A 12,045-nucleotide genomic window follows, 5' to 3' on the forward strand; every position below is an offset into this window, starting at 1 on the left:
TTGTGTAAGCAGAACAATAGCCAGCTGAGAGTAAAATTCTAAACATTACTTGTTTTGAGTATGCAACAGTGTGAAGTATTCTGGCAACCTTTATCCTTATTGTTCAGTTTGTAACTCTGACAGTTTCTATGCTTGCATTGCTCCTCATGCAAATGAAACAAAGCTGTCTTTTTCTATGTTGTTTCCTCTGGATAAGTTTACGGTTTAAATTCCATCCATACCCCCATTTCTGTTTACATTCATACCTCTGTAGCTGCAGCAGTGTCCTTTAGGGTATGGCAGCTCTCAGGCCCACAACAGACAGGGTAAACAAAAAGAATACAAACTGCCTTAGAAGGAAATAAGATCCGCTTTATGAAAGCCTAACAGTCTTAACATACGTTTTCTTCAAGATACTGGCAATAATAGATAGTATAGGGTAGCTAGTTACTTCCATCAGAATAAGGCGAGCACTTTGCAGCTGCCATTTGTAAAAGGCTCAACTTAAATTTGAGGACTCTTGTCCCCCTTTACTGATTTCTTACATCTGGGAATCGAGAGCTCTTGCGCTCTGTGGAAAGTGTCCTTAATGATCTGCCAGCTCTGTTCTGCTCTCTTGTCCCTGAGGGCAACTTCCCAGGACGGTCACGACAACCCCATGCAACACTACAGGCCTGTGGCAGAGTGGCTGGAAAGCTGCCCGGTGGAAAAGGACCTAGAGGTGTTGGTTGACAGCCGGCTGAATAAGAGCCAGCAGTGTGCCCAGGTGGCCAAGAAGGCCAACAGCATCCTGGCTTATATCAGAAATAGTGTGGCCAGCAGGACTAGGGAGAGTCATTGTCCTCCTGTACTCGGCAGCTTTTACCATTTCTAATGGAACTTGAGAGCCATAGTCTCACAGGTATTTTTAGATTTTTTAGCTTACATTAAAAACTGAAGTTCACTCTGACAGGAAAAATACAAAGATAAAAACATGCAATACTTCTTATGTAACAGAAATTATATCAATCTATCGCCATTAAATAAATTGTAGGCTATTAAAGGAAAAGCAAGCTCTAGCCACATTCATATTGAGACCAGGAGGAAACTGCAGCCATCATCTGTTCCTTGGAGTATCCCAGATAAAAATCTATCAGCAGCTTCCTTAAAAATGGCTTTGTGAGTCTTGGAATGCCCAGGTTCTTAAATCACTAATAAGAATAAATATCTGAGGTAAATCTAAACTGCTCAGTCTGGAACTCAACCTGAGGTCTGACATTTTCCAAAGTCTGAATGCACAGCACTGTTGTTGGTTTTTTTATCATGTTCTACTATAGTCCCTATATAGTCATTGTTCCACATTTTCGCTCAGCTTTTCTAAAGGTGTTAGTAGTCCAAGGATGTTTTTGTCAACAGAGAAAAACACATAGGAGCTCTAAAGATAAACACTACCAGAGAGAAATAAGTAAGAAATTAAGATATCAAGCATGTATATTCATTTTTCTTTTCTACTGCACCATATACTGGTATTTACTTAAATAAACCACATCCAGGGTTGAGACCAAGAGAACTTTCTAAACAGATGGTTTTGCATCTGCTGTAAAACCAATGCCAACGACTAGGAAAAAGATACAACTAACAGTCTTCAGTTTATCATCAGAAGTGCTCTTCTGATGCATGTTATTGATCCATTAAAAAAAAAAAAAGCCCCCAAATCCTTCTAATTTCCACATAGGTCCTTGCAACAATCTTAGAATCTGCTTCCAGGCATAAAATTTGATAGATCAAAAACACACCTGTGGCCAGAGTGAGCAAAGGTAAACACACTAAATGGCATCTGAGAGAGCCCAAATGTTTATATATGCAAATACTATGCAAAGTTCCTATTCTGTACCAATAGCCTTCGTTAGTTTTTAGGTTTCTCTGAATGGATTCAGTGCTTCAATGGAACACTGCAAGGTTTAAGAAACTTACTGCAATGGACCTCATCACTCCAATCATCGCAGTCGTTGTAGCCGTTACACTGGAGTTTTCCTGGGATGCAGATCCCACTGGCACACAAGAAACTCTCCTCTCCTCCGCACAGTGCTGGAAAAGAGAAGGAAAGAAATAATGCATGTTAAAGTTTTCAGGGTAAGAAGAAATAAGCGGAAATGAAAGATAGCTAGAACAATGAGTCTTAATTGAAGCAAGAAACTCCAAATCAATCAAATTCACACGAGTGCAAACTGTCATTTTCATCTAATTTTTTTTTTATTTCAAAAATAGGTATCTAGGCTGAGTTAATCAGCAAAGTTCAATCTACCATTACCTCTATAAAGCAGCAGTACAGAGTAACTGTTAAAAACTGAGCTTAGGATAGGATTAAACAAGTTTTCTTTTTTTCTATTAAGCAGATGTGTTGGATTAAATATCTAACTAAAGTTACTACAGATGGATGGTCCCAGCCTAGGTTTTCAGGCAAAAGGTCACCAGGTTGAGCCTTGACAGTGTCATAGCACAGACACCTTTCTAGAGGGGAAGGATTCCTCAGGCATTCTTTCCACTCCCTGAACGCTAGAAAACAGTCATCGTTGCTATTTGATATATGGGGAATTGAGATACCTAAAGAGACAAAAAAACCCTAGAACTTCAGGCATCCCACTGGAGATACCTTGCAGAGCCATTATGTTCAGAGGGAGGGAACTCATAACACCTTCCCATTCAAGTCCTTCAAGGCACTTAAAATACAAAGATGCAGATGACCATTAATTTGTTAACATCTTAGTCCACACAATAGAAACCAAACTTCCAAGCCTTTGCTTTAAAAAACATCGGCTGAGAAAAATCCCTGTAAAACATACAGATGGGGAAAGATACCAAATGAAAATTACATGGGGATGTAAAGTAAAAATGTCAAGTAGAAAAGCAAATATTCAGTACAGAACCTGTTGGGGTTTGGTTTTTTGTGTTGATTTTTTTTTTTTCAAAAGCTACAGTTAACAGTCAGGCTACTCAACAAACCTAAACAAAACAGAAAGTTTCACCTCCAGTAAAAGATCAGCAAAAAAACCCCAGTAACTTTACTTCAACGATACATATCTGAAATGAGAAATAGCTTTCAGAGATGGAGGGAAAATATCCTGTTGCTTTGCCAGTGTAAAGTTATTAAATGTATCCATGTGTGAGAACAGCAAGTTCACACAATAAAATCTCATGAAAGTTCAAAATTCTACTCATAGAAATTCCATTGTAATTCAAACTTTGTATCCAAGTTTGCCAAGAATAAATATTTCTAATAGTAGCTTTCAAATTTTACCACAACGCAAATTGGAGGTATGAAAAAACAGAATCTCTTCCTCCATCAAAGTCATTTTGAACCTGATCATGACATAGCTCCATACTTCTCATCTTAAAATGCCTAAATTTGCATTTTTCCTATTCCTATAGGAGAATACAGTTCGTATTTTTTCTCCCTTTATTCTCTGAATCTGATACTTAACATGTTAAGTCTCGAAAGTATATTTATGACCTATATCTCAAAAGCAAATAAATGCAAATTGACTATTCTCATCATAATTTTCCATTCCTCATAACATGTCTACCAACAAGTATATTCATCCAGAATATAGTTAAAAATAATTAAAGAAAAATAACCAAATATCTAATGATATCATTTTTAGTAGAATGAGCTTTTATGACCTCAGTTTGGCACTGCAGTAGACGATAGCACAGAGGTCATACACTACATAAATTTCAGATGAAGCCATTAATAAATCAATTATTATGAGGATGTTTGTGACAACATTGTACTTGGTGCTGCACTCAGCAGAATTCCTAGTATAAGGAATTAGCCTTAACAGCGAAGTATTAACCACAATAATGTGTTGATTAAGCACGTGCTTGGACAGATAAAAACTGAGCTTAAGTGAAAGATCAGTCCTAAACTCACACATTGCTAATGTCCCATCTAAACTCCTCTTTCTGGTGCCAACACTTCACTTACGAAAGGAGGGAAAGTTCTTTTTAATCTCTCCCAACAAAACAGTCCGTCATGAAGTAACTCAGAGCATACAAGTAATCTCATTTTGTACGTCTTCAGAAGTATAGAAATAGAAAAATGAAACAAAATGGAAAGCAAAGTGGTGCTGATGAAATCTGTCAGTGTTTCACAAAGCATGCAGACACAATTTAAGGATATAAAAGATCAAAGGCAGAGAGAGATGAGAAACATGAACTAAAAAATATTGACTCTCCATGCTGCTGCAGCAATTTTTATATGCTTTATTTGGTTGTTAAGCCATGCTGTTCATAGAATTTCAAGAATTCATTATTTAGTGATGTATCTTTTGATTTTAGTAAGTGTATCATAAAAGAAAACTTGCTGGAAACTTTTTTCTTCAATTCTCAAACACACGGCTTTTATCTTACAGTGCTTTAGCCTGCAGGGTAGCAAGTGGAATGTCTCTGTTTTTCCCACAGGTGAAAAGCTGAAGGATAGGAAGTCCAAGTGATTTGTCCAATGACAAATAAGGAATCAGGTAAACAATTCAAAGAAGTGGATTATAGAAGTGTATTGCTAAGAATCTAAACCTAAATCAGAAAAATAGATTATCTCCCTGTTCTGACAAAGTAAGCCTCTTACTTCTTGAAGCACGCTGGTCTTCACAACAGTCTCCTATCAGGAATTTTGGCTATTGGGAGACCAGCATCCTTTAGCCCTGCTGTTGCTTTCACTTTGGCAAGGGACAGTTTGTGTTACTCTGATACCTTTCTCTCTTCTCCCTCTCACGAGGCACTTTCAATGATGACAAGGACCCTTCTAGACCTAGGCCTTGAGATCTCCATGGTTTCATACTATTCCTCAGTTGCGCTGGTCTTTTCACTTCTGTCCTTAACCTGCCACTACCAGGTACAACCTATATCCTAGAATACAGCTTTTTGCCATTCTTTTGCGTTCCTGAATCCACCAGGACAACCTGCCCATAGTGACTGTCAGAGCCATGAGTGCACTAATAGGGCTTGAATGGTCTTGAACCACCCTGACCAGTCTCACCTGGGGCCTCCGCCCACACCCTGCCCACAGGCTCAAACCCTGCCTGAGCACTGCTGTAGGTACAGCTCCATCTCCTGGATGGATCCCTCGTATATACACCACAGCTCGTCTTTGGCCCTGGTTCCTAGCTGGTCTGCAGCTCTAACTTTGGCCCTGGTTCCTAGATGGGTTTGGAGCCACACTGGAGCCTTGTCACCAGTCCCATCTCTGGTCTCACCTCCTGAATGGGCTCTCTGCTTGGACCCTGGACCTGGTTCATCACTTTGCCATGTCTGGGGCCAGCTCTGCCTGCTGCATTCAGGCTCTCCATCCCAGCACAGCCTCAGCTCCCAGCTTGCCTGCCTGGAGCGAGCAGCCCTGCTCCTGCTGCTCCCTGATGGTGACACCTCAGGTCCTTGGCTGTCAGGTTACAGCAGGCTGATTGCTCAGGCTGGCTTCTCATGGTGCCTTATTTCTGTCGGTCTGATGCTACCTGGCAGTCAAAGACGTATCTCAAGTTCCAACAGCTGTTTGATGCCTCTGGCCAGCTATATTAGAAAAATAATTTATTCATATTTTCACTGTTCTTAGTTCTCCATTATTCTTTCAGTTATCCCAGATGCCACCTCTGCCTTTCCATGTCTTCACAGCATACACGGAAGACATCCTTCACTGCAAAAGTAGCGTGCCCGTTGTCCCTGCACAGTGTATTAGGTATGCCACCATTTGCAAAGTAAGCATTCACTTTCTTTAAAACTACACTTTCCTGAGAAACCCTCCAAATAACCCAACTCCTAGGCAGTAGAATATTAATAACTGGTTTGTTCCTTTCATTAAAAGTGAACAGTCATGTTTTGACATCTAGAAGGGCTGATTTAGGTTTTCAGTAGGATGCAAAATCACCTTCTGTTGTCAGTATATTATGATTTTCACAGTTGAAAAGTATTATCTATCTCTCATGATAATTGCTCTTACCCACTTACAAATGCAGCTAATATTACCTTACACAGGACAAGACTCCATCATCTTTTTCCTTTTATTTCTTTCTTTACTATTTTCTGATTTATAAAAAATCCCCCATTATTTCGTGGTTGAGGAGCAGACAGAAAATTTCTTTGAAAAACTCATTACTTTCTCTAGTAAAATTGAATTTCACGCCTTGTCTTATTAAATACCATAAGCTTGACTTGATTTTTAATAGTGAAAAAAATCAGCTACTTGCAAAAAATACATATGTGATCTTATTTGTTGAAGATCAGCTGATTTATAAAAGCACTATGAAGCAACGCCATAAAAAAAAAAAAAGCCTAGGCAAGGCAAGATGTTCTTATGGAATAAGGAATCTTTTATGTGTTCCAGAGATAAAGGTTCTCAAACTCTTTGCATCACCTTGGACAATTCAGGCAATCTGTGCCTTGGCTCTCTACCTATAAAAAGATGAAAAAACTTATCTGTTTGCTTGAGCTCTTTGAGGAGAAAAATCATTAGCCATGGTACTACAAAGTTATTGCTGCAGGAGTCTTATGAATTTATTTTCACACTGACAAATTGATATTCAGGATTTCCCACAGGGACTGACATATATTTCTGTTTTGGGAAACATCAGGATAGCACTGAGAGGAACATCATTGAATGCAAGAAGGTCAAGAGGAAAATCTGAAAGATAAATCTCAATGGAAACAATACAATTTTTGAAGTAGAACAAAGCCATTTAAAACTGCCATGAGTGAATGACCCATTTTAAAAGAACTCAACAGGCAGTCATGAAAAGACTATTACACCTGTTAAATCTGACCTTGGGACTAAAGGGGCTAAAGGATATCATAATTTCTGCTCACGATCAGCCTTTCTTTATAGCAAAGTGATATTCTTCACAATTTGCTGAGCCACTAGGAGCACAGCAGATGCTGTGATGTACCACTGAGCACCAGCCATGCCTAAACATGCAGAGTGTGATTTTAAAAAATGACAAATAGCTCCAGCTTGCACTGACTTTAGATGCAATTAATTATCCAGATTTCCAATTTTATTTGTGGTCCTAGCATAGCAGTCCTGTCTTTTGCATAATGTCAGTCAATACACCCACACACTCTCAGCACCTTCATTTTTATGGTTAACTTTTGGCAGCAAGAGATTATTTTTTTCAACATATTTACATGCTTTTCTAAGCCTGAAATATAATTTTATCATCCCCAAGAAACAGGGTAATTTAGACTTAGTCAACAGACACGCACCCCCTTGTATGAAAAATGTGTTTGCAATAAAAACATATGTGAATAATTTCAAAATCTTTTCTATTATATTCCCAGGTGCACTATCCATTTGGGCAGCAATTGATTTTGCAACAAAAACGTTATTATCCAGTTGTGTAATGGGGCCATGGTTATTGCAGTGAAAGCTACTTGTGCAACATATTTTAAAGAAGGTTTGCCCAAAATACATGAGACTTTAGAACACAATTTTTCAACTAATTTGCGCCTCTTAGTCAGAAGCAAGGTAGGGCAAAACCACCAGCAGCATCCTTTTGCACACCCTTATAATGTACTCCTCAGCAGGGTCCCTCACTCCCCACTGTGTGGTTGGACATGTTTCCTAACTTCTAACTGAAGAGTTACAACCTCACCTCTATTCTACCATTTCTGGAAGAGTATTACAAACTGCAAAATACAGTAGCCTTAACAGCAACGTAAGATTAGATAGCATCTACATTCTTATCTTACAGGGGGAAAAAAATGAGGCACTGATATATTAAGGTGAAAGTTATAAGAAATAATGAATAATAATTTCAGTTGTCCGATCTAAGACATGTCGGTAAGTAATTATTTTTTTTTCTGGAGAGTAAAGATTGATGTTATTTTACATGTTTAAAGCATAGCTCCTGTTACCTCTACTTGCAGACGCAAGAGCACGCCCCAGTTGCTATACAAATGAAGTGCTCAGTTAATTGCAAATGTGCAAAGAACAGTTGAGAAAATTTTGATCCCAGTGCCTTGCTCAGCATTACACATGGTCTCTGCAACAGTGACAGGGAAAGAATCTCATTTGATATTATAACATCACATTTTCTTTATTATGAGCTGATCTTTTTTTTCTCCATTTCCCTGCCTTATGCATTGCACTTTCCAATTGCTACGACCAGTAAGCCTTACGGGCGGCCCTAGAACCAATAACTTTCCTCAATATGGGCTCTGGTTCCCTGTAGGCCATGATATGTTTATCCCACATACCATAGAATATGATAACATAATCAAAAGATTGTAATTCATCATACAAGAAAGACTGTCTGAGGTTGGAAAGGCAACTTTAACTGACTTGGAAATCCTACATTCTTCCAACTTGGGCTTTTATGCAATTTCCTGCATGTTCAAAAAAGAAAACAGCATAAATAGATCAAAAAGAACCATTAAAGGAACCATCTTGATTGTCTTACAGATCTCTGCCGTCAGTACAGATCTTCACTGGTACTAAGGGAGCAACAATGACGGATTTCTACCTTCTCTGTGAATATGCCAATTTGGCCTGGGAGAACAAAGTTAAAAAACGGGAAGGATATTTATCTGACCACTTTTCCTACAGATCAGAAGAGCAAAGATTATGGAGACCCATATTCATTTCTGGGCAGCGAACAGAAGTGTGTTCAAGCACTTATAAATCATTCTGACTGTCCCTTCCTGATACATCTCTATCCTATTCTGCTCCTATTCATCCCGATTTCCGTCCTAATCCAATTCTCCATTTCTTCTTATTAAAGGGAATATCTTCCTATTCTTCTTGTACATCACATGCAAACAAGAGGAAGAATGAAATCAGTTTTCCTTCTCTCAGTTTTAGCACCCAGAGCAATCAGAAGGAATTTTAAGAAAAATGAATCTCACCTTCTAACAGGTGATGACTGGGTATGTTTGGTCCAGCCAGCGCAGTGTTCAGGGCAAGGAGAGCACACACACTGTGAACACTACCTCCAATGAACGTACCTTCTGCTTTCTACCAGGCTTGTGCAAGAAGAGGTTTTCAGAAGGTTGACAATTCTATCATACCTCCAAAGATCAGATTTTAATGCAAATTATAAAAACCTTGCCTTAGGCTTTTGTTGAAAATTGAATTTCGATATTTGATCTGAAACCTAGAGGATTTAGATATGCAACCATTTATAAGACTTTCTTGAGCACAGGCAAACTGCTGCATACTCAGAAATACTGAGACTGTTTGAAACAAAGCAGCAGAAGAAATAAAGCCTGAAATAGATGTCTGAAATTAAAAAATTATGCACCATACCACTCAAATTTGCTAAAATTATTAAAAATTTTAAAGCTGTTATTATAAGGGAATGTGCTGAGAAATGTTAATTATTCATACCTCTGTCAATAACTCACATGTTTATTAATATAATCATGCAAATACTCACATACCCAAACTCCTGAAGAAGAAACAATGTTAGGTAAAAGGAACCCAAAGAAAACAGAAGCAATCCTTGCCAATAGAGAAACTTGGTTGTTTTAGACCTTTCCCAGAAAGGTTTACAATCTGGAAAAGCTTCCAAAATCCTTGACTAACCACCACTGGTGGCAAAATGTGCTTTATTTTACCTGTGTCTGGTGTACTATCAAAAGTGTCTCTCAGGAGCCATTTATGTGCGGCACTTCCCAGCTAGGTTACTGGAATGCCATCTATAGAAGATTATGTGGGCAGGTCCCTGGAAAGCTGCAGATAGCACAGACTGAAACAAACATATTATTCTACCATCCTCAAGATTGCATTTCAAGGTATAGCAACAGAGAAAGCACCGTATATCTATGAAAATGACCATGAAAAGTGCTGCTAATTGTTTTTTGAAATGGAGACAACACTCACTGTCTAATGCTATGAAATAACTAGAAGATATCAAATAAAATTGCCTTTAAAACAACCAAAAGGTGGTTCTCATCATACAATGCACAGATGAGCTGTAACGCTTTGAAACAGGATACGATGTAGTACACAGATTCGTGAAACAAAGGGACAAATCAACAGAAGAAAAATCTATGGTGGGTAACAAATTACAGAAAAGTCCTTGAATCTCAAACAGATGGACAAGGCAGGAGTATTTTGGAAAAGTATTGCCACATATTCTTGCCTTGCTCTCCTATTCTTCTCTGGGCATCTGATTTTGGCAGCTTTTGGAGTCAGCCCTACAGGAAAGATGGACTTTTTATTTGACTCAATACAGTCACAATAGCACAGTGGGACACAGAGGAATCCCTGTATTCTCTTGCCTGAAAATTTTCATCACCTGATCCCCATAACATAAGTACCCTGCTCTACAGTGTGTGCATCTTGTAGCTGTCAATTCTAGAAAGTTTTGATACTAGGATCACAATCACAGAACAAGGAAAGCTGGCAACTCCTTCCCCTCAAGAAACTCTCCATTTCTCCATTTCTTTACAATGCAAAACACTGTGGGAGAAAGAACACAAAAGACCCTTCTCTTCCACTCAAGTGAAGTGGCCTAAAAAGGCCACCTACGAAACTCCAAGCTGGAACAGAAATAGGCAAAGAACAGGAAGGCAGGCAGAGATAAGCAGTGGGGGAGGCAGAATGGGAGAAAAAAAATAATCAAAAGACATAATAAAATATAATGCAGTGTCAACAGAAGTAAAGAATGAGTGCTTGGGGGAAATGTTTTTTTCAACTGCGAATGTTTCCTCACATGAAACACCACCACAGTCCTGAAAAACATTTTGTCTCCCTCAAAAATTATTCCACTATTGCTGTTTTTGCAGCTGGTTAGTATCAATGTTACACATACACAGATTATCTCTCTCTTCTGTTCGCTGCATTAAGTGAATGCCAGGGGTCAAAAGAAAGATAATGTCTTCCTGATTTTAAAAGTTTTCTCAAAAAAATTCTCTATTGGATGTGTATCATATCAGCTTCACACTGCCAACAGAAAAATACCTGGTTGTAACCAGATGCTACCTTTGAATCTCTGCTCAAAGGTATTCCTTCAAGGCAATTCTCTAAATCAACACCAGCGTAAAAAATCCTGGAACTAGGCACCATGGTAAAAAACAGTATCAGAACAATTTTTATTGGTGTCTTATTCTTGGAACAACACAAAACAAGATCTGCATCAGCTAAGCATATTTGGTTAAGAAAATTAGTAGTTTCCTTGTATACATTACATTAATTCTCTTGAGTATTTTCTGTGTTTCCACTATTGCAGCTTACGCAGGACAAGATAACGTATGATGACAGCCACTAGAAGAAAGTTTGACCTGTTTGTCTGATCTACTGCATAACTCAAAGCTAAATTTGGGTAAAGGCAATGCTATCATAAGAGAGAAGTACTGCTAAAGTCTATAGTTGTTATTATTAACTATTAACTATTTTGTTTTTACAGTATCCTAAAATGTTATACATTACATTAACTGTTAATAACTATTGCTAATATTCTTAATGTGGTGCTCCAATTAAATGCTTCTCATCCAGCTTAAAACAGGCTAAGAGCTCCTATGGTGGCATCTTCAAACACCTAAAAGAGCTCACTGCAATTATACATGCATTTAGCCCTTTCATGCCCTTGAAGACTGCAGGGCATTCATCAACACGTACAATAATTAATGTCTATGTTTTTGCCAAGAAGGGAGATTACCCATTTTATCCACAATGGTTTTCCCGGTCAGCAACTACCGTAACTTTTCTAACCAAAAAAAACTTAATTAAAATACTGTATCTAACTGAAAAAAAATGTTGCAATAATTACTGAATAAAAAGTTCAAAAATATTTATTTGTCTTATGGAACAGAAAAGTTCTGCGTTACTTACAATTTAATGCTACTTATAATGTCATGTGTTACTTATACATATACTTACTTACTTTCATTCTTTTTCATAATTCCTTTTTTTTTATTCATTCCTTTTTACAGATTTGAAGTTTAACTACTAATAGTTAAATGCATCTATAGTATATAGGAATTATTATAATACTCAGAAACCACTACAGCATGGAAAGTCCCTTTTTTACATAGTTCAGAAAAAAAAAAAAGAAAAAAACCCCAACAAACCAAAAACCATAGAAAACAGCATTATGTTTT

The 12,045-nt window shown here is 37.9% G+C and overlaps 1 protein-coding gene across 4 annotated transcripts in view; it reads right to left on the bottom strand.

Moving 5' to 3' along the window:
- The window catches only part of CORIN (corin, serine peptidase), a 143,496-nt gene that overhangs the window by 49,551 nt on the left and 81,900 nt on the right, over nucleotides 1-12,045 (bottom strand). For all 4 annotated transcript variants that reach the window (XM_063336964.1, XM_063336960.1, XM_063336962.1 and 1 more), the window contains one exon: nucleotides 1,933-2,046. In XM_063336964.1, the coding sequence (XP_063193034.1) occupies nucleotides 1,933-2,046 (114 nt within the window). The remainder of the gene's footprint in view (nucleotides 1-1,932; nucleotides 2,047-12,045) is intronic.

Source organism: Chroicocephalus ridibundus, chromosome 5, assembly GCF_963924245.1.
Source record: "Chroicocephalus ridibundus chromosome 5, bChrRid1.1, whole genome shotgun sequence".
NCBI classification, from domain to species: Eukaryota; Metazoa; Chordata; class Aves; order Charadriiformes; family Laridae; genus Chroicocephalus; species Chroicocephalus ridibundus.